The sequence below is a fragment of the Sturnira hondurensis genome, unplaced genomic scaffold, assembly GCF_014824575.4.
Source record: "Sturnira hondurensis isolate 20B ecotype Veracruz unplaced genomic scaffold, ASM1482457v3 Scaffold0007222, whole genome shotgun sequence".
Classification (NCBI taxonomy): Eukaryota; Metazoa; Chordata; class Mammalia; order Chiroptera; family Phyllostomidae; genus Sturnira; species Sturnira hondurensis.
The window spans coordinates 2514695-2539051 of NW_028079853.1; the positions used below are offsets into that span (position 1 = coordinate 2514695).

Genomic DNA, 24357 nt, shown 5'->3' on the forward strand with positions numbered 1-24357 from the left:
AAACTGGACAGACTAAGTAAACAAGTTTTTGACTTCTGTGAGCCACTGTAGCCACTTCTGTGAGCCAAGGAGGGGGTTATGGCCTCACATTTATAGCTGAAGCACAGGTAGTAACAACCTTGATTTGCGACTGGTCTCTGGAGGGGGTCCAGGGGACAGTCTTGTGGGACTGAGCCCTTAACCTGTGGGATCTGATGCCATCTCCAGCATCAGAACTGAGTAAAATCGTAGGGCACCCAGAGTGTTGCAGAGAATCTCTTGTTGCAGCGAATTTCTTGTTGTGGCAAAAAAAAACAACCCAAAAACCTTCCATAGCTCTGGTGTTAAGTAGCGTTGTCAATGCAGCAGTGTGAAAATAAAAGGTAATAGTGTGACACATAGGAGAGACACAGAAGGAGGAATGACTGGGTTCTTCCCTATACAAGAGGTAAGAACTGTAGGTTTTTTCATCCTAGCCTGTGAAGTTGCACTATTTTGGTCAGTATCACCTGGGAGCTCATTAAAAAAGCCCAGAACTACTGAATTAGAAACTCCAAGGGTGGCACCCGACGATCTGTGCTGTAACAAACCCTCCAAGTGACTCAGATTCAGACTACAGTGATCACTATCAGAATGGATAATGCCTAGGTTTTCCCACTTTAAAATCCAATGATTTAGTGCATTTCAAATTTCCATATCATTGATTAAAATTTATTCTCAAGATAACCAAGATAAATTTATGTGAAAAGGTTCCTTAAAGAAGAAGTGGGGTTTTTTGTTAAGGGGTTTTTGATTACTGATTCAATCTCTTATTAGTTACAGGTCTGTTCAGAGCTTCTATTTCTTCATGATTCAGTTTTAGTAGGTTGTATGTTTCTAGGAATTTATTCATTTCTTCTAGGTTATCCAGCAATGGCTCATCTTTCATTTTTGATTTTATTTGAGTTTTCTCTCATTTCTTCTAAGTCTAGATAAAGGTTTGTCAATTGGATATCTTTTCAAAAAACCAATTCTTTATTTCACTAAAAAGTAGGCTAAGGACTAAAAGAACTGTGCATATTTCCTTAAAAACTAGATATGTAGTACAGGGTCAGTGGACATGGCCCTTCTGTCTCCCATGACCAGGGCTGGTCAGATAGCCACTGGCCAGTAGGAATGTGTATTGTTTTGGGAGTGGGTTGTAACTCCCTCCTTATCTCGTTTTAGGAATGGCTTCTTGTTTTGTGACTGCTTCTTGACCTTTTACACACTGAGGTAATGTACTTTAGAGTCACGCATAGGACACGTGCTTCCTTTGTCTGGGAGCCCCTTATAATGAACCTCAGACTAGAGGAAGTGCCATTTCTATCACAGTGACCAGTTGCCTCTGGTGCACTCCTGTGTTATGTGAGTAATAAATGGCATGTCCACATCAGCCAGTCCACTGGGTGGTTTTTTTTGGAATATCATGAACACATAAGCAGCTCCCCAATTTAGGTTTGGGGCTTTTCTGCTACATGTAATAAAAGATATTTTCTCATGTGGTGTTTGTCTTTTACTACCTGGCTTATTTCACTTAGTATAATGCTCTCCATATCCATCCATGCCTAATTAACAAAACAAAGAAGCAAGCAAAATATAACCAGAGACACTGAAATAAAGAACAAACTGACAGTTATCAGAGGGGAGGTGGGAGGGGATAATGGGGGCAAAAGAGGGAAAAGTTTTCAGAAACATGTATATAAAACACATGTATAAAACCAAAGAGTTTTAGTAAGATCAAGGGTGGGGAGTGGGGATGGCTGAGGTTGGGGGGAGTGGTGGGAGGAAAATGGAGACAACTGTACTTGAACAACAATTAAAAAAGGTAAATAAAAAGAAATATAAACATAAATAAATAAAGTTCTAAAAAAATGAAAGTGACCTTTCTCATTAAAAAAATAAAAGATGAGAGTTTAAAACATAATTTTTTAACTTTCGCATTAGGTTTTCTTCAGTGCTTTTCAGGAACTTATTTTCCAAGGCATTGTGTAGGTTGGCAGTTCCATAGTTTACTACCATAGAAATGGCTGTGCTATTTTATCCCAGAGGAAAGTTGCAACATGACAATGTTAAAATAGTATATGATTTATGAAATTCTCTATTACACAGAATACTTATAATCTTTATTCCAGATCAGTACAAATTCATGTTTTACCATACTTTAAATTTTGAAAAAGCAATGAATGAATGAATAAAAACTCTTACCACTTGGTAATACCATGACTGGCTCTGTGAATCTTTGTTCATCTGCTGAAGGTAGGTTCAGGGAGATGATCAACACCATTCCCAGGCTAGTTCCGACAAACAAACAAGGGGAGATGGTAGAGTCATTTTTCCGAGCAAAGGACTCCATGAAGTATAGTGCTGTAATTGCTTCTTTAGAATCTTTGTCAATACTGGAGATACTAGAGCTTCTAGAACGATTATAGGAATTTTCTCGGCTTTCTATGGAAATTTGAAAAACAAAAATGAACTGTTAGTGTATTTCCAGAAAAAGTAAAGTGAGACTTGATACAAGAAAACCAAAATTATGAGGGACAAATAGAATTGTGAGTCTTTGTTAAGCTGGAAGGCAGCTTATCCAGTTCACCAAGTATTTTGAAAATGAAGAGATTAAAGTCCAGAAGTGTCAACCCAAAACATAAGCAGGCCTGGGGCTAAAACTTGACTCTCCAGTTCACCATATTTTTCTCTCTAAATTACTTTACAAGTTTAGTTGAAATTCTCTAATCTGGAAAAATAATTAGTCTAGATAGTCAAAGTTACAAGAATTTCTGGTATCATTTTAATTATGCTTCCCTCTATCTTTCAACTGTTGGAGGTACAGTATTCCTAATGATTTCTTGGCAATTTCTACTTACTGACAACACTGTGGCTACTAACCTGAAGTCACAAATGTTCTATGGCAAATACATTCCCTTAATGCAATTTTTGGTTTTGCTACATCAGGAGTAATTACAGTTGTAAAAATTGAACTGTTTCCCAAGGCCAAAGAGCAAATGTTATCTTTCTGAAGTAGTTTCAGGCTGCCTACCTTGATCCAAATTCAGTCCTAATTGCATAGGGCCAAATACAGAGCTGTAGACAACACCATCCCTTTAATAGTGGTGATCTTCCTGAGGGGCCTTCAGATCACTTAAAGGAAATGGGATGGTTTCTGGTTCTCCTGCTCATCAACACTTACACAATATACTTCCTTCAGCAAGCATAAGCTGAGCACCTCAGTTAAATGGTATTAGGAAGGTTGTATTGTTCTGAGAAACTCCAAGTACATGTTTCTCATATTCTTCTTTCTACTGTCTTCACTCTCCTTTCTCTCTTGATAGGTATAAGTGTGATGCATTTTAATTAAAAAAGAGTAAATATAAATTCCTCAGACTACCCTTTTTCTAGAAAACCAAATGTAGTATTTCTAATTTCCTCCTTCTATCCCTCAGCAAGTTACAGACATAATTGTTTGCAATAGAATTTAGAAAAGAGAATAAGCTTGGATATAATCTATATATTTTGTAGATTTGGAGAGAGAGACATAGAATTAAGTAATTTTTCCAGAATGTAGCACAAGTTAGAGGCAGAAATATCTAAAACTCTAAATTCTTAACTCTCAATCCAGTGATTGAGTGTTGCTTCTTTTATGACCTTTATATTCTGATTCTGTTATAATACTCCTAGCTAATATGTTCCCCTAATTTTTCCATTAATGGTTCATCAGCATTCAAGGTTGCTACTCAAGGCACCAGTGATAAAGAGAAAACATTGTCTCCATCATCCCTGGACAAGATTTAGTATGGCATAATAATAAATAAACAATAAAACCTAAAAATTTATTTAAAAATTTGAAGAGTAATATAGATTATTGCTATCACATGTTTCAAAAAATGGGGTGATACATGGGGAATTATTTTATAGCACAGCAAGTAGTCCTAAGATTATTTTTTCCTACCTCTGTCTGCAAAGTTCTTTATCAGCAAGACAGTAGCAGAAAAGTTACATGATTCCTTTCTTTTTTTTTCCTCTCTGAAAATTTCTGGTCTTCTGGCTCTTATACTTTAATCCCTGCCCCCACAATCATTCCATAAGTAAGCAAATAATCCTTTTTTCAAACATATAAATGAGACTGTAAGCTTTAGAATCCAATATCTTGCCTTTTTAAAAAAGATTTTACTTATTTATTTTTGGAGAGAGGCAAAGGAAGGGAGAAAGAGAGGGAGAGAAACACTGATCAGTTGCCTCTCGCATGCCCCCAACTAGGGACCTAGCCACCTGACTGAGAATCAAACTGGTGACTTCTCAGTTCTCAGGCTGATACTCAATCCACAGAGCCACATCAACAGGGTCAATATTTTGCCTTTTTTTGGTCACATGCACTTGACAGTTGAGAAATTAAGGTTGCCAAACATTGAACATCTATTTATAGATAGAGACACTAAGAGGCTTACCACTGAGATGGAAAGAAACTCTCAATTATTGGTGGGAGTCTAGAGCACAGATTAAGTCATAGGTCTCCCTTTGTACAGAGGAGGTGGGAACCTACCAATAAGCAGAATCATCTGGTATTACAAGCGAAGAAGGAAGTAGAGTGTGAATGGATTTGAAGTCATGGCCACAGCCTGGCCAGGCTCTCAGTAACTCATTGTGCTAGAGTTGACTAGTTTTTTAATATCTTTTATATATGATCTCCATTGTTCTTCAGCTCCCATTACCATGGTATGCCAAATTTTAATTGTTATCCTAAAAAATTTGTATGTTTAACCTACCTTCTGTTGTAACTGGTAAAGAAATCTCCATGCAAGCAGCTGACTGTGCTTTTCGAAATGGTGGTCTTCCAGGCCCCCAGCGATTTACTTTTGAAACGTCAGCACTAGAAAGACGCTTTCCAGAACTGCAACTATGAGAAGTTGGACTTGTGCAGTGTCCATTTACATGATCTGCACCAAGAAAAGAAGGCAGCATACGTATCATAATTAAATCTTAATATAAAAAATCCAAGTGCACAGATTAATAAATGAAAAAGTGAGAATTCTTTATGTTCATAATGTATAAACATGGCTAAGTCCTTGCTATCTTAAAATTTAGTCTCAATTGCAGTAGTTGGGCAAAAATCTCATAGTTATTAAATATAAAATTATTTTTAAAATTTGACTTGTTAACATAATTCAATATTCTATATCCTTACTATGTATTCTACCATTTAATGGCAATACAAATTTGTTATAGTAATAAACTTTCTTTTGATTAATTTAAAAAAAACACCTATTTATGTAAGTTTTGGAAGTAGTTCAAGTGGTTGTAGATTAAATTATAGGATGGAAGCATCTCACTGTGTGCAGTTGAGAATGGTACCTGAGAATATTCACTCAAGGTTAATCCAAGATGGTGGAAGAATAAGTTTAAGCCACACTAACTTTTTCTAAGGACCAATCTGGAATTACAACTAAATCACACTAACTTTTTCTAAGGACCAATCTGGAATTACAACTAAATCGTAGAGAAATCATCCTGAACAACCAACTGAGCATAGCTGGAAAGAAGCCTTATAACCATAGACAGACAGAAGAAACCACAATGTGACTGGTAGGGAGTGCAGAGTAGGCATGAGAGGGCAGGCTGGACTCCCACAGGTAGCACCTGAAGTTCTGGAAGGATACTTAATGGCTTGGGGTTCTCCCTAAGAAGTGTGGGGTCTAAACCACAAACTGTGCTCCCCACCAACAGTACCAGAGACAGAGAGAAACCCAGATAACATCCAGCTGTGAAAAGCAGCAGGGTTTTTATCTGCAAAGGAGAGATGGCTAGAGAAGCAGAGAGCCTCTTAAAGACCAACAAAAAGTTTCATTTGCAGCCACTTACCCTGGGCTCAGGCAGAGGGAGGGCAGAGTGCACTAGAGACATTTGAGGAGAGTCTGGGGCTGGGGGCTCTAGGGAAATAACTGAAGGATCAGCTACCAGGATCCTTATCCTGAGTCATTCCTCATACTGCAGGAGCCATCTTTTCTTAGGCACAGCACTCCTCTTGAAGTTGCATCAGCCTGAGAGGCAGCAATAGCCCTACTTACAGGAATAACTCTGGCCTACCCTGTGGTGCTTAAGCTGGACAGCTAATTACAGCTTGACGACTAAAGAGTTTAACTTCCAAGGTAAAAAATACAAAGCAACAACCAAAAAGGGAAGACAAAGAAACAGACCCCCAAATGAAAGAACAAGAGAATTCTCTAGAAGAACAAAATGAAATGGAGGCAATCAATTTATCAGAGAGTTTAGAATAAGGATTGTAAGGATATTCAACAGCATGAAAAAAGATATAGAAACCATAAAAAAAGACTAGTCAGAAATAAAGAATGCAATATCTGAGATAAATAATACACTAGAAGGAATAAACAGTAGGTTAGATGAAGCAGAGGACTGAATCAGTATTTTGGAAGACAAGGTAGAAAAAACACCCAGTCACAGCAGCAAAGAGAAAAAAAAATTAAAAAAAATGAGGAGACCTTAAGACACATTTTGGACAACATGAAACATAACAACATCCATATCATGGGAATACCAGAATGAGAAGAGAGTTAGCAAAAGATTGAGGACCTACTTTAAGAAATAATGATGGAAAACTTCCCTAATCTGGTGAAAGGAAAAGACACAGAAGACCAGGAAACTCAGGGAGTCTGAAACAAATTGGACCAAAGAGGCCTATACTGTGACACATCATAATTAAATGACAAAGCTTAAAAAGAAGGAGAGAATCCTAAATGCTACAAGAGAAAAACAGGTAGTTACATACAAGGAAGCACCAATTAGACTGTCATCTGATTTCTCAACAGAAACATTTCAGGCCAGAAGAGAATGGCATGAAATATTTAAGGTGATGAAAAGCAAGGACCTACAATCAAGGCTACTTTACCCAGCAAAGCTATCACTTAAAATTGAAGAAGAGATAAGGAGCTTCCGAGACAAGAAAAACTGCTAAAGGAGTTTGTTAACACTAAACCAGTACTGAAACAAATGTTAAAGGGCTTGCTTTAAGAAGAACAAAGAAAAAAAGAGAAAGAAAAAAAAGAGAAAACAGTCTAACAATAAAATGGTACTATATATATGTCTATCAATAATCATCTTAAATATAAATAGCTAAATACTCTGACCTAAAAATATAGGGTAGCTGAATGGATAAGAAAACAAGGTCCTTAATAAAATGCTGCCTCCAAGAGTCCCATCCCAGATCAAAAGATACACACAAGCTAAAAGTAAAGGGTTGGAAAAAGATATTTCATGTAAATGGAAGAGAAAAAAAGCAATGGTAACAGTATCTATATCCAACAAAATAGAATTTAAAACCAAGGCTGTAGTAAGAGACAAAGAAGTACACTACATAATGATAAAAGGAAGAGTCCAACAAGAGGCCATACCCTAGTAAACATTCACACACCCCACATAGGAGCACCTAAATATGTGAAGCAAATCTTGATGGACATAAAGGGAGAGATCAACAGAATTAGTTGGGGATTTTAATACCCTATTGACTTCAGTGGATAGATCTTTCAGACAGAATCAACAAGGAGATAGTGATCTTCAATAACACTCTAGATCAAATGGATATAATTGATATCTCCAGAGCATTTCAGCCCAAAGCAGCACAATATACATACTTTTCAAGTGCACATGGAATGTTTCCTAGGATAGACCACCTGGTAGGACACAAAACAAGTCTCAATAAATTTAAGAAGCTTAAAATCATATCAAGCATCTTCTTTAACCACAATACTATGAAACTAGAAATCAATCACAAGAATACTGAAAAACATGAAAATACATGGTGCTAAGTAACATGTTATTAAATAATGAATGAGTTAACAACAAGATCAAGGAAGAAATCAAAAGATACCTTGAAACAAATGAAAATGGGGATACAACAATCTAAAATCTATGGGACTCTGAAAAAGCAATCCTAAGAGGGATATTCATAGCATAATAGGCCTATCTCAAAAAAAACAAGAAAAATCTCAAACAATCTAACTACACACTTAAAGGAATTTTAAAAAGAAAAACAAACAAAGCCCAAAGTGAGAAGGAAGGAAATAATAAACTTCATAGCAGAAAAAAATGAAATAGAGTCTAAAAAATGATACAAAAAATTAATGAATTTAAGAGCTGTTTTTTGAAAAGATAAAGAAGATTGACAAACCATTAATCAAACTGATCAAGAAAAAGGAGCCATATAATTAAAATCAGAAATGGAGGAGGAGAAATAACAACTGACACCAAAGAAACACAAAGGATTGCAAGTAAATATTATGAACAGTCATATGCCAACAAATAGACAGCCTGGAGGAAATGGATAAATTCCTAAATATCAAATCTTCCAAAAATAAATTAGGAATAATTAAGAAATCTGAGTAGCCAGATTACACCTAGTAAAAGTGAAGCAATAATAATAAAAATAAAAACTCCCAACAAACAAATGTCCTGAACCAGATGGCTTCATAGGTTAATTTATTGATTATTCTAAGAATATCTAACACCTCTCCTTAAACTATTTCATAGAATTCAAGAGGAAAGAAGCCTCCTAAACTCATTTTATGAGGCCAGTATCATCCTAATTCCAAAACCAGATGAAGATACTGCAAGAAAAGAAAATTATAGGCCAATATTCTTGGTGAACATAGACAGTAAAATCCTCAACAAAATATTAACAAACTTAATACAGCAGTGCATATAAAAGATCATGCCCTATGATCAAATGGGATTTATTCTGGTAATCATAAAAATTAAAAGGAGGATAAAAACTACGTGATCAATAGATGCAGAAAAAGCTTTTGATAAAATCCAGCACCCATTTATGATCAAACTCTCAGCAAAGTGTGAGTAGAAAGAACATACCTAAACATAATAAAGCCATATATGACAAACCCACTGCCAGCAGCATACTCAATGAGCAAAAACTACAAGCGTTCCCTTAAGATCAAGAACATGACAGGGATGTTGGCTACCACCTCTCTTATTCGATATAGTATTGGTAACTCTAGTCACAGAAATCAGACAAGAAGAAATGAAAGGCATCCAAAGTGGAAAGGAAGAATAAACTGTCTTTATTTGCAGATGATGTGATACTGTACATAGAGAACACCAAGGATTCCACCAGAAACTAGTAAAACAGATAAATGAATTCAGCAAAATATCAGAATACTAAATTAATATTCAGAAAACAGATACAGTTTATATGCAAATAATGAACTAACAGAAAGGGATATTGGGATAACAATCCCATTCACAATTACTCCAGAAAGAATAAAATACCTGAGAATAAACCTAACTAAGGATGTGAAAGATTTGTACTCAGAAAAATTATAAGAAACTGAAGAAGATACAAGTAAGTGAAGTACATACTGTGCTCATGGATAGGAAGAATTAACATAATTAAAATGTCCATACTACCCAAAGGAATCTATAGATTCAATGCAATTCCTATCAAGATTCCAGTGACATATTTCACAGAAGTAGATCAAATATTTCAAAAAGTTATATGGCATTACAAAAGGCCCCACACAGCAACAGCGATCCTGAGAAAGAAGAACAAAGTTGGAGGAATCATGCTATCTAATATCAAACTATACTTCAAGGCCATAGTAATCAAGACAGCTTGGTACTGGCATAGAAACAGACACACAGCTCAGTGGAATGAAAGAGAGTGCCCTGAAATAAACCCACACCTTTATAGTCAATTAATATTCAACAGAGTAAGCAAGCTCATTCAATAGGCTAATGATAGTTTATTCAATAAATGGTGTTGGGAAAATTGGACAGATATATGCAGAAAGATGAAACTAGACCACCTCTTATACCACACACAAGGTTAAATTCAAAGTGGATCACAGACTTAAATGTTAGATCTGAAACCATAAAAATAGTAGAAGAAAACATAGGCAGCAAAATCTTGGATATTGCTCATGAAAATTTTTTTATCAGATATATCTTCCCAGGCAAGGGCAACAAAAGAAAAAATAGGGAACAACAGTAGAATAGATGAAACTGAGAATGAAATCAATGATTTTTATCAGATATATCTTCCTAGGCAAGGGCAACAGAAGCAAAAAACAACCAATCAGAACAAGAAGCAAAGAGGATAAAAAAAAAAGATAGTATAAACAGCCTGTGGTACAACTTTAAGCAATACAACATTTGCTTCATTGAAGTACCAGAAACAGAAGAAAAAGAGCAAGAAATTGGAAATCTATCTGAAAAAATAATGAAAGAAAACTTCCCTAATTTGATGAAGGAAATAGACGTGCAAGTCCAGGAAGCACAGAGAGTCCCAAACAAGATAGATGCAAAGAGGCCCACCCCAAAACACATCATAATTTAATGCCAAAGGTTAAAGATAAAGAGATAAGACTATGGGAGTGGGAGAATGGGTGAGAGGTGAGGGGCTTAAGAAGTACAAGTAGGTAGTTACAGAATAGCTGTGGGGATATACAGTATAGGAAAGGAAGTAGCCAAATAACTTACATGCATAACCCATGGACATGAACAAGGGTCAGGGGATTGCCTGAGGGAGTGGGGAGTACTGAGTGGAGTGGGGCAAAGGGGGAAAAAGGGATAACTGTAATAGCATGATCAATCAAATGTAATTTTTAAAAAGGGGTATTCTTAGAATCTAAACATAAGTGGTCTATCTTGCTATATTTTTATAGGTATACAGTACACTAATGCCATGGGATGAAGCTGTGAATACTCCAAGATCTTGGAAAATTTTTTATTTATGATATTAAGGAATATAGTTCTTGCTATTTCCAAAATTTCCATTTCAAAAGAACCAAGTGATTAAACATCATTGGTAGATCTCAAATGAGAACAGGTGATTTATTGAAGTGAATTTCTGAATTTGTACATCTCATGGGACAAAAATAATTGGAAAACATTCCCCACCTTAATCAAATGAGACTCTCATGGGATATAAAATAAACATTTTTGCTTACAACAAATAAACAAATAGGACTTCGTCAAACTAAAAAGGTTCTGCACAGCAAAGGAAAACATCAACAAAATAAAGACAACCCACAGAATGGGAGAACATATTCATGGATACATCTGATAGGGGGTTAATGTCCAAAATTTATAAAGTACTTACAAAATTCAACACCAAAACCACAACCCAATTAAAAAATGGGCAAAGGACCTGAATGGACACTTCTTTAAAGGGGACATACAGATGACCAATAGACATATGAAAAGATGCTCAGTTTCACTAATCATCAGAGAAATGCAAGTAAAAACCACAATGGGACACCAACTCACACCTGTCAGAATGGCCATTAACAATAAATCAACAATTAAGAAGTGCTGGTGAGGATGTAGAGAAAGGAGAACCTTTTTGCACTGTTGGTGGGAATGCAGACAGGTTCAGCCATTATGGAAAGCAGTGTGAAGATACATCAGGAAATAAAAATGGATGTGCCTTCTGACCTAGCAATCCCTCTTCTGGAAATATACCTGAAGGTATCCATAAAACTAATTCAAAAGAAAATAAGCATCCCTATGTTTATTGCAGCATTATTTACAATCACCAAAATATGGATGCAGTCCAAGTGTCCATCAATAGATGAGCAGACAAAACAACCATGGGACATTTACATGATGGAATTCTACCTGGCGATAAAAAAGAAAATTTTACCCTTTGCCACAGAATGCATAGACCTGGAGAACATTACGTTAAGTGAAATAAGCCAGTCAGAGAAAGAAAAATGCCACATCATTTCACTCATATATAGAATCTAATGAACAAACTGAAGTAACAAAACTGAAGTAACAAAACTGAACTAAGCAAAACAGAGACAGACTCATAGATGGAAAGCAGATGGCAGGTAGTGGCAGGATGGAGTAAAAAGAAGGACTCACAGATATGGAGAACAGTGTGGTGATTGCTGGGGGTAGGGAAGTTAAGGGGACTAAATGGTAATGGAAAAAATACAATTATAATTAAATTAGAAAAAAAATACCAGAATGTTCACTATAGAGCTAGACTCCCTGGGTTCAAATCCAAATTCAACTAGTTTTACCAATTATTGAATTCGTTTATGCTTTTTCTGTAAATTGGGAATATTATTATCTACCTTGTGGAATTTTTGTGATAATAGATGTCACATGCAGGAATACGTTCTGGTATGTGGTAAACTCTTAACAAAAATTATTATTGTCACTGTTGTTTTAGAGTATTAAAAGTGCCCATTTCTAAGACAAACAATATTGTTTATTTAAAGTGTGCAAATTTAGCTCTGTTTTGATATAATTTAAAAACTTGGAAATACATGTAGAAAAGTGTCTCATTTTTCTTAATGCTAAACATAAATATTTAAACTATCATCTCATAGTTCTGCAATATTCAGAGTGCATTTAAATGTTCTTGTTTGGTCATTCAAAATACAGTAGCATTCTATGGGGAGTTCATGTTTAACATCCATGTTGGACATGGGTCACTGGCACTCAGTGTCCACTCCATTACAGCCTTTCTGTATTGTACTTTGATAAGATCATACATTTCCTAGATTCCCTTGCAGCTCTTGCAAAGATGAAAATTCGGTTTCATTATTTAAATGCACTAGTGCGCCCTGGCTGGTGTAGTTCAGTGGATTGGGCACAGGCCTGCGAACCACACAGTGTGATTCCCAATCAGGGCACATGCCTGGGTTGCAGGCCAGTTCCCAGCAGGGGAATCATGAGAGGCAACCATGCACTGATATTTCTCTCCTCCTCTCCTTCCCTTCCCCTCTAAAGATAAATAAATAAAAACTTAAAAAAATTAATAATAATAAAAAAAATAAATGCACTAGTGCATTACATTATTTTTTAAAGTGAGTTGACACATATTGAATATTTTAAATGCCAGGCATTTGATATACATTATTCATTTAATCTTTAAAACAACCCTGCAAGGTATTTGCTTTATTATCCTGACTTTGGAGATGAAGAAACTAAAACTCAGGGAAAAGATTCAGAAAATTATCCAAATTACATAAGTAGTATTCATGGAGGGGGGGATTCTAACAATAATTTTCTCATTGTCTTATGCTTAAAAACTGGGATATAGGCTCACATAAATTACTTGGTAGGGTTTAGGAGTGGCTGTGTAATGCATATTGAGACCCAAACCCTTTAGAGCTAGTCATCTTCCATACTAACACATATCTCAGAAATCCCAGACTTCCCAGTTGGAAAGGCAGAAACATCCCAGTAAGAGTAAACCATGGGCAGGCTGAAGTCGGGAGCTCTACACCTCCTTCAGTATCACATGCAGTCTGATAAATAGAAAGCACTCTGAGGGCAACAGCTGGCACTAACAAGGACTTAGAATGAATTAGAAAATGGCAACTACTTTGGGGATATGAATTGTAAAAATAAGCCCCTCTCTGGGTACATAAATTAGGAGAAGTTGCCCCTTCCTCAGATGCGATGCTTTCTTCTGCAGCTCACTGCTTGTCCTGAGAAATGTGAGGACTCCCAATCTTCTTAGCCAGGTATAACAATATATGGTAAAGCCCTGGGAACAGTAAGATTTGTTGACTTCGCTAGAACTATTTGCACTTGCTAAGCCAAAGTTCCTGCCTAGCTATTACCATCTCCTGATGGCTGTCTCATGTGAATATTCATTTCAGCTCATAACAGGGAAAAATCATTAGATTCTCAACATGCTAGTCTCCCTGCCACCATGACCCCCAGCCTGATCCCATAATGTAGAGACCACATTTTCCTCAGGTTCTCAGGTTTGACTCCCAAGGTCTAGCTTATATTACCATATATGGGCAGCTCAGGGATTTGGGATATTTTATATTATTATTTTATTTTATATTTTATTTTATTATATTTTATTCTTGTTCAAGTACAGTTTTCTGTCTCATATTCCCAGCCCTGCCTACCCCCCCCACCCCCAGTGCTCCCCACCTCCCTCCCATTTCCACCCCCCTCCTTAGTTATTGTCCATGTGTCCTTTATACTTGTTCATGTGAATCCTTCCCCTTTTCCCCTGTGATTCTCTCCACTCTCCCCTCTGGTCCCTGTCAGCCTGTTCTGCATTTCAGTGTCTTTGATCATATTTTGCTTGCTTGTTTGTTTTGTTGTTTAAATTCCTGTTAAAGATGAGATCATATGGTATTTGTCTTTCACCGCCTGGCTTATTTCACTCAGCATAATGCTTTCAATAGGGCTAACTTAAAAGATTTCTTTCTTTTCTTTCTTTTCCTTCTTTTCCTTCTTTTCCTTCCTTCCTTTCTTTTTCTTCCTTCCTTCCTTCCTTCCTTCCTTCCTTCCTTCCTTCCTTCCTTCCTTCCTTTCCTTCCTTCCTTTCCTTCCTTTCCTTCCTTTCCTTTCTTTCTCCCTTCCCTTCCCTTCCCTTCCCTTCCCTTCCCTTCCCTTCCCTTCCCTTCCCTTCCCTTCCCTTCCCTTCCCTTCCCTTCCCTTCCCTTCCCTTCCCTTCCTTCCCTTCCTTCNCTTTTCTTTCTTTTCCTTCTTTTCTTTCTTTTCCTTCCTTCCTTTCTTTTTCTTCCTTCCTTCCTTCCTTCCTTCCTTCCTTTCTTCCTTCCTTCCTTCCTTCCTTCCTTCCTTCCTTCCTTTCCTTCCTTCCTTCCTTCCTTTCCTTTCTTTCTTTCCTCCCTTCCCTTCCCTTCCCTTCCCTTCCCTTCCCTTCCCTTCCCTTCCCTTCCTTCCTTCCTTCCTTCCCTTCCTTCCCTTCCTTTCTCTCTTTTTCTCTTTCTTTCTTTCTTTTTTAAAGATTTTATTTATTTATCTTTAGAGGGGAAGGGAAGGAAAGAAGGAGAGAAATACCAATGTGTGGTTGCCTCTCATGCATCCCCTGCTGAGAACTGGCCTGAAACCCAGGCATGTGCCCTGACTGGGAATCAAACTGCAATCCTTTGGTTCACAGGCCCATGCTCAATCCACTGAGCTACACCAGCCAGGGCAAGGATTTATTTTTGTACTTAAAAATTTAAAATATTTTTACCATGCTAAATATCCAAGATAAATATGAATTGCTACAAAGCATTTATTAAAAAAATGTCCATAGCCCTGACACAGTCATTCTGGAAGTTTATGATAAAGAAGCAATGCTAAGTATAAAAGAACTACAAAACCACTATAATTAAATTTTCATTGTAGTTTTATTCTTATAGATAAAAGTTACATACCAGCTATCATTTAAAATTGAACATAAAATTTTAGGTAAATTGTGGTAATAATCACATAACAGTATGATAACCTTTAAAAATGTCTCTGAAATGCTAAATAAATTGAAACATAAAATATCTATGATGTGTTTCGGTTTGTTCTTGTTCCATGAAAAACCACTACAAATGTAACTGATGTTAGTAACAATCATTTGATTATGTTCACAGATTCTGTGGACCATGATTTAAGTAGCAAAGACAAGGTGGGAATATTATATCCATAATGTCTGGGGCCTTAGTTGAAACTACTTGAATGGCTGGAGGATTGGAATTCTTTGGAGGCTTCTTTACTCACATGCCTGGGCTAGTGACCCAAAGACAGTTCAGATGGGACTGCCAAGTGTGGCTTTTTCAGGATGCTTGGATTTCCTCATAGCGTGGTGACCTTTTAGACCTTCAAAAGTCTGACAATTAATTTGAAAGTGGAATGGAAGCCATACTTCCACTGCTTTAGTGTTACTGCACTGGAGGCTTTATTTTCTTCCATTTTGCTTTGAAAGCAACCTTCCAGTGTCCAGTCACAAGCTTTCTGTATATCAAGAGATGGTTGTAGTAAATTCCTGATCTTGTAACAATATGCTCTTTGGTTCAACAATTGATTGGCAGTAGTCTTCTGATTCTTTGGTTCTAACAGTAGAAAAAGTGCCCGCTCTCCTGATATCTGTTTGGTGGCCTTATTCTGAAAGTTATAGATGAAGCTTAGGAGTTTATTTCTCCAATCTTTCAGTGGTCTGATAAGCACCTAGTTTCTCATATGAAATCACTTGGAGCATTAATAAACTAGAATTGTTTCCATTTTCTAGAACTGCTCCCTGATTACAAGGGTGCTAAAGCATGGGTGTGGAGCTCTGCACCATGTAGAGAAAGTTCAACATTGTAAAAAATTCAATTGTAAAACAATAAGTATATTAAAGCAGAAGGGAAACTGTTATTTTTTATTTCACAGAAAGATTCCCAAATTTTAAAAATTTACAAGCTAATTCTATTGTGTCTTTAAATCAAGATTTGAGTGTATTTTAATGTATTTTTGAGTAAAAAATTATTTTTTATCCTTTTAACTTTATTTTTATTGTTGACACATTTTTTAAAAGACCATTTAATCTTACAAAGAAAAATTGTGCAGATCAGGATAATTTAGAGTCAATAAACCATGTAGGTTTTTCTTCTCTATGTTTTTATTAATATTCTACTCAAAGGTTAAGAAGGGCAAATCAGTTCTTTATTGTACTACCACTCCAACCTGGAGGTTTAATATTTCTAATCATTACTATTACAGAATCCAATTCTGAATCTTAGTTAATAAGTTTCTATCTGACTGATCCCCCAAAACTCCTAAATGACAAAATATTTGGATATTATCCCTCCATTTTTAAATGATGCAACCATACTAGACTAACCCAATGTTGTAAAGAAATAAACACTTTTTAAAAGTTTTACCTACCAATCCTGTTTTTTCATTTAATTTTTTCAATTATTGAACACAAAATAAAGAAGCTGCATAAAGTCTTTGTCTGGAAAAGAAAATACATGTATCCTCTAAGATATTCACAGTTATACCTAAAGTAATGAATTGGGTCTGTTATCGTTCATAAGTAAGTTAGTGTTTTGTTGCAAAAGTAAGTATTTCTTTTTCTAGGTTAAAATGTCAACCTATTGTAAAAAAATTAATAAATAAGCCAAATGAATTAAAAACAACATACTTATTTGCATTGCACATTATTTAGATTTAGGGTCCTTTAGGATTTGAAAAATCTTACAAATCACCTAGTTTATTCTCTAATACAATGCTCTTATTAGTCCCGCTTCTGTTCTTTGTTTTAATATATTTTATTGATTATGCTACTGTAGGTGTGCCATTTCTTTCTCCCATTTATTCCCCTCTACCCTGCACCCCCTCCCACCAGCATTCCCCTACCTTAGTTCATGTCCCTGGGTCATATGTATAAGTTCTTTGGCTTCTCCATTTCCCGTATTATTCTTAACCTCCTCTTATTTTGTACCTACCATTTACGCTTCCTATTCCTTGTACCTTTTCCCCTATTCTTCACCCTGCTTGCTGATAACCCTCCATGTGATCTCTATTTCTGTGAATCTGTTCCTGTTCTGGTTGTTTACTTAGTTTATTTTTATTTTTTATTTTTTAGGTTTGGTTGTTGATAGTTATGAGTTTATACAAACAGTCATTTTCTGTTTGTATTTTTCATCTTCTTCTTTTTCTTAGATAAGTCCCTTTAACCTTTCACGTAATAAGGGCATGGTAATGATGAACTCCTTTAACTTGACCTTATCTGGAAAGCACTTTATCTGTCCTTCCATTCTAAATGATAGCTTTGCTGGATAGAGTAATCTTGGATGTAGGTCCTTGCCTTTCATGACTTTGAATACTTCTTCTTTACAGCTCCTTCTTGCCTGAAAATTTTTGTTTGAGAAATCAGCTCATAGTCTCATGCATAGGTGGCAAACACAAGGCCCCCAGGGTGGAAATCTGGCCCTCCACCTTGTTTCTACCCAGCAAGAGCACTGAGCTCCTTGCCCCTAGTTAAGGAGTAGTTACATTTATACAGTCCTAAAATTACTTTTGGCCCTTTGAAAGCAACCATGAAGCTCATATGGCCCCAGGTGAAAATGAGTTTGACACCCCTGGTTTATGGGAACTCCATTATGGGTAAGTCTCTCCTTTTCTCTTGTTGCTTTTAAGATTTTTTTCTTATCTTTAATCTTGGGTAATTTAATTATTATGTGCCTTGGTGTATACTTTCTTGAGTCCAACTGTTTTGGTGCTCTCTGGGCTTCCTGGACTTCCTGTAAATCTACTTCCTTTGCCAGATTGGGAAAGCTCTCTTTCATTGTGTTTTCAAATAAGTTTTCATTTTCTTGCTCTTGTTCTTCTTCTTCTGGCACCCCTATGATTTGGATGTTAGAATGTTAAAGTTGTCCCAGTGGTTCCTAAGCCTCTCCTCATTTTTTTGAATTCTTGTTTCTTCATTCTGTTCTAGTTGAATGTGTATTTCTTCCTCGTGCTCCAAACCATTGATTTGAGTCCTGGTTTTCTTCCCTTCACTCTTGGTTCCCTGTATATTCTCCTTTATTTCTCTTTGCAGTTTTCACTCTTCTATTTTGTGACCATACTGAACCAATTTTGTGAGCATTCTGATGACCATTGTTTTGAACTGTACTTCTGATAGGTTGGCTCTCTCTTCACTGCTTAGTTGTATTTTTTCTATAGCTTTGATCTGTTCTTTCATTTAGGCCATATTTTTTTTGTCTTGGTGCACCTCTTACATGGTAAAGGGTAGAGCCTTAGGTATTCATTAGGGCAGGGCAATGCACATCAATGTCTTGCGGTGCTGTATGTAGGGGTGTGGTCCAAGTGGAACAATGTCACTTGCTCAATTCTTGGCCAACTTTCAGTCACTTCCCCTGTTTCTCAGAAGTAAATTGAGCCAATCTGGTGCTGATTCCTGGGTGGGTGGGTTTGTGTATGTTCTAGGTCCCTGTGGGTCTCTCCAACAAACTCTCCTGTAAGGCTGGGAGCTTCTCCCACTGCTGCAATTCCCACAGATTTTTACAGCCAAAGGTTTTGAGGCTTTAATTCCCTATTTTGTAACCCCATGTTGTGCAGTCTATCTTGCTCCCCAGTTGTTTCTCCTGGTTTATCTGCACGCACATGCGGGCCCACCTGCTCCACCAGCCACCTCATTCAGTCCACTGGCTGCTACCTCCCCCACCTCAGTCCTCTAACCACTGCTTTGCTGGGAATCCTCTCCTTCCCAGTTGTCCATCCCCACCCCTCTTATAGGTCTAGATAAATGTTTCCCATTTAAGTCCTTGGTTGTCAGACTTCCATATAGTTCAATTTTCTGGCAGTTCTGGTTGTATTTTGTGTTTAAATTTATTGTTGTCCCTCTGTTGGTTGTGCAAGGAGGCAAGTATATGTACCTATGCCTCTATCTTGGCTGGAAGTTCTCCATTTTCTCTCCTTTTTTTTCCCTTAGTCTAGGTAAAGGTTTGTCAGTTTGTTGATTTTTTAAAGAACCAATTTTTTTATTTTGTTAATTATTGTTTTTTATTCTCTATTTTGTTTCTCTTCTCTCTAATCCTTCTGTTAGCTTTGGGTTAATTTGCTCTTTTCTAGTTTGTTACAGTGTAGAGTTAGGTTATTGATTTATTTTTCTTTTTAATATAGGCATTTATAGCTATAAATTTTGTTTTTTGTTTTAATTTGTTTCTAAATATCTGAATTCCTCCTGTGATTTCCTTTTTTGACCCATTGGTAATTTAAAAGTGCTGTTTAAATTTGAAATTTTGTGAATTTTTCAGTCAACTTCTGATTTCTAGTTCATTCCATTATAGTTAGAGAGAATACTGTGTGATTTAAACTTTTTAAATTTATTGAAACTTATTTTGTGTCTTAAAAACATGTTCTATCCTGGAGACTGTTCCATGTACACTGAGAAAAGTATGTATTCTACTCTTGTCAAGAGTACTTTATATATGTCTTTAAGGCTGGTTGGTTTTTAGTGTCACTCAAGTCTTCTCTTTCCTTTTTGATTTCCCATCTAGATTTTCTATTAATGAATGAAAGCAGGCTATTGATGTCTCTAACTATTATGGTAGAAATGTCTAATTCTTTTTTCTGTTTTTTCAATGTTTGCTTCATATATTTTTGGGTTCTGCTCTTTGGTGCATATTTGTTTATAATTGTTATATCTTCTCACCAAATTGACCCTTCTGTCAATATGTAATGTTGTTCTCTGTCTCTTCTAATAGTTTTTTTCCTCAAAGTATACTTTGTGTGATATTAATATTGCTACCCAAGCTGCCTTTTGGTTACACTTTGCATGGGGTATCTTATTCCATCCTTTTAATTTCAATCTATTTGTATATTTTGATCCAAAATGAATTTCTGGTAGACAACATACGTTTGGATTTGTATTCTTAATCTATTCTGCCAACATGTCTTTTAATTGGTGAGTTTAATTCTTTTATATTTAAAGTAATCACCAATAAGGAAGCTCTCTTGACATTTTTCTGTTTTTCTAGAAGTGTATCTTTTGTTGTTCTTGCGTTACTCCAATTTCACCTTCTTTTTAATTTATTTTTCACTTGTGTTCCTTTATTTCTTCCACATTTCCTTTTCCATACATTTTTAGTTATTTTCATAATGGTTACTTTGGTGATTAAAATGTACATCCTAAGTTTATAACATTATACTTTGAACTTATACCAATTTGGCTTCAATAGTATACAAAAGTCTGCTCCTATACAGCTCCATTACCTTCCCTTATGCTGTTATCTTATTATCATTTTACACTGCATACCCATTAAAAAGGAATTACAACATTATTGTTTATTAATCATCTCTTAAAACATATTGGGGAAAAAACAGGAGTTAAAAAACAAAAATACAATATTAAAACCCCAAAACACAGTAGTAGCTTTTATGTCTACCTATGCAGTCACCTTCACCATCATTCTTTACTTCACTATATAGCTTAAAGTTACTGCTTAGTGTCCTTTCATTTCAACCTGCAGGACCCCTTTGATATTTCTTGTAGGAAGGGTCTAATAGTGATCAACTCTCTGCTTTGTTTATCTGAGAATGTCTTAATTTTAATTTTTGAAGGAAAATTTTGCCAGATATACAATTTTTTTCTTTAAAAATTTATTTCATATTAGTTTCAGGTAGAGATATGACTTCTTTGTTGACAGTTTTAATGTTCTTTCAGGACTTTAAATATGTTACCCCACTGTCTTGTGTCCTCTTTGGTTTCTAATGTGATATTGGCTATTAATATTATTGAGTATCCCTTATACATGATGACTCACTTCTCTCATGGTGCTTTAAAAATCTTCTTTGTAAAGTTTAATTGTACTGTATCTCAGTGTGAGTCTCTACAAGTTTTTCATATGTGGAATTCATCAAATTTCTTGAATGTGTAGACTCAAATCTTTCCTCAAGTTTGGAAGTTTTCAGCCATCATTTCTTCAAATATTCTTTCTTCCCCTTTGGTTTTTCTCTTCTCCTTGTGGTACTCCTATAATATGTTAGTATACTTGCTGGTGTTTCACAAGTATCTTGGCTTCTGTTCATTTTCTTTTTTGGTTCTCCATGAGTCAATAGTTTCAATTGTACTATTTTCAGGTAGGCCAATATCTTCTGCATGATCACAGCTGCTGTTGAATGTACACTGCATTTTTCATTTTAGTTACTTGTAATTTTTAGCTCCAAATTTTCTATTTGCTTCCTTTCTATAATTTCTATGTCTTTATTAATAGACTCCATTCATCCATTGACTGTTATCCAAGATTCTTCCTTGTTTTTTTATTTGTGCTTGTTTTCACTTCCCAATTTCTGAATTAAGAAAAATTTTTTTCATCACTCTGAGTATCTTAAAAAAATCTTATTTTTGAAGTCTTCATTCTTTTAATAAAATTAATTTGATTTGGAATGAATTGTAGTTAATTTTTGGTTTTCGTTCTTAGCATTAGATTTCTTTATGCAGTCTGAAAATTTTTTTTCTAGCTTCCCTTTTTTATTCTCTACTCTGGATAAATAGTTTTGTAGTTGGTAACTATTTTATAGATCCCTAGTCTATAATATTCAGTGATCTTGATTCATGATTTTACTGGGGGTATAAAAAAATGTAGCTACTGATTTAGTAAGTCAGAAACTAGGCCCACGAGTTGTTTGAGGTTTTAAAATCTCTTTCTACTTTTTGTTAATTTCTTAGTCATGAATTTGTGATTAAATAATGTAATTTATAATATTTTACTTTGAAATATTAAGATTTCCTTTGTTTGACATATATTTAAATTTTGTAAATTTTTATTATTACTTGTAAATAACATTTTCAACATACAAAGTCAAGATTTATTAAATAAATCTTCTACATAAATTATGCTTGTTTGCTCCTCTGTGTTCTTTCTTGTTTTTTGTCTTAAGTTGTGTTTATGTTAAAATCTCTTATTATTGCATTTGTTTATTTCTTCTTGTTTCTTATATTTCTATAGTCATGACATGTAATTGTTACTGCTATATTATCTGGTTTATAAAAATTTGTAATAAAACTGTCATTGTGGATAGCACACTTTATCACTATAAATATAAGCACTTTTCTAATTTAATATATTTTGCCTTAAACTCAATTTTGATATTAACATTGTAACTCCTGTTTTAGTTTTTCTAGTAGTTGCCTAATATACTCTACTACTAACTTTTTGAATTGCTGCCTTATATGTTTCTGTTGTTGAATTTTTTTTGTGATCCATGCCAAAGCCTTTTTCTTACAAAAAGTGAATTATTTTAGTTATAGCTATCAACATGAGAGGCATTTCATCTTAGTTCTATTATTTCAAAAACCACATTTAGTATTTGTACTTAAGTTTTTGGGAGACAATTTTCATCCCATCTCATCACCCTTAAATTAATGTGGCATTTTTCTGTAACAGTGCTTAAAGAGTTTTTTCCAAGAATAGAATGAGTGCTGATTGGTGTGGCTCAGTATGTTGGCATCATTCTGCAAACTGAAAGGACACAGGTTAGACTCCCAGTCAGGGCACATGCTTGGGTTGTGAACTAAGTCCTGGGTTGGGAGTGTGTAACAGGCAACTGATTATTGTTTCTCTTATGTGCCAATGTTTCTCTCTATCTCTTTCTTCCTCCCTTCCCGTCTCTCTAAAAATAAATAAATAAAATCTTTAAAAAATTAAATAAAACAGCAAAACAAAATTTTAAGACTGCTGCTTTAAAAACCCAACACTTTCCCCAATGATATTCAAACAAAACACACAAATGGTATTTGTATGATATCATTTTTAAGTATTTCCTTATGGTTGGCTTTCCTCACTATCATATAAATGACAGAGCTGCAATCAGTTGTACATATTAGATCACAGAGGTTTACTCAGTTTCACATCATTTGAAGGCCATGGGTAGAAGATTCTAAGGAGTTTAAATCCCAAAATGTTATTGTTCCATTGTTTCCTACAGGGCAAAATGTCCAATAATATTTCTTACCCACCTTATCTATAGGTGCTTGAGTGATGCTACTGTGGTGCAGCATCTCTGAGACTGTACTGAGGTCCTCAATTGTGACTCTTGTCCATGTTGTGGAAGTGTTCCATAATTGACATGCTGTGCTAGATATTATGTTTTGGAATGTCTATTTTGGAAACTAAGCTCAAGCAGCCATGATTGTCTTAGTTAAAGAGCGCTGGGCAGCAGTCATAGGTAGCAGTTACAGCACTGTTTTCTGAGGCATATAATATATTCAGGAGCAGCAGACATTCTGTTTTCAGACTGAAACCTGAGCACTATTTAAGGTACCAACAATGGACATTAAGCTGTCATGGCTGACTCAGGCCAGAGAGCTTCCACTGGCAGAGAAACTGAACATCGGATCTATTCTCCAATGCCAACAAACTCTGACATGAGCTAACCAAAATGCATTCCACTGTCCTATATCATACTGGTTGGCTTTTCATTCACTTCTTTAACGTATGCAGAGGCACTCTTCATTTGTAATAATACCATCTTATTTCCAGCACAAGTTGTTGTGATGTCAATCCAAAGTAAAAACTTGAATTTGCTTTTTAATGTGTTTGCTTACCCACTTATCATTTTCATACTCAGGTAACAAACAGAAATAAATTGTGCTTAGCAATCCACCACAAATTTGTTCTCTATAAGAGATGACTTCACAAAACTGGCTACATGATTAATTCTCAATATCACCAGGTTTAGTGTCCATGCACCATCTATCTGACTACTGCAACGGGCAATGTGATTGTGCATGAGAGACTGGTCAATAACTGTGGTGTATCCATCAGCTCCTGGAGTTCATGAGGTTTCACACATTGGCTCCCATTCCTCTTACAGATGTGGACTTTGTGGCTAAAGGCAATCTGAGGATGATCCATCTTCCAGGCAAAAAAAAAAATGTGACTGGCTCTAGTAAAAACTGTTACAGGGGCAGTATTCTTAGTATTTTCCAAAGGCAGAAAGCTGGGGTCAGGGCAGCCATGACAGGCTCAGAGCAGAGAATTTAAAGACTCTAGTAAGTTAACAAACTGGATTTTTCCATTCTGCTTTGACTTATTTTTTATTTTTTAAATATCTTTTATTGATTATGCTATTACAGTTGTCCCATTC

The 24357-nt window shown here is 35.6% G+C and overlaps 1 protein-coding gene across 1 annotated transcript in view; it reads right to left on the bottom strand.

The window, feature by feature from the left end:
• The window catches only part of STXBP5L (syntaxin binding protein 5L), a 340069-nt gene that overhangs the window by 23285 nt on the left and 292427 nt on the right, over nucleotides 1-24357 (bottom strand). The window contains exons 24-25 of the mRNA XM_037051540.1: nucleotides 4758-4928; nucleotides 2206-2445 (exon numbers count right to left, since the gene is read on the bottom strand). Coding sequence (XP_036907435.1) covers nucleotides 2206-2445; nucleotides 4758-4928 — 411 coding nt within the window. The remainder of the gene's footprint in view (nucleotides 1-2205; nucleotides 2446-4757; nucleotides 4929-24357) is intronic.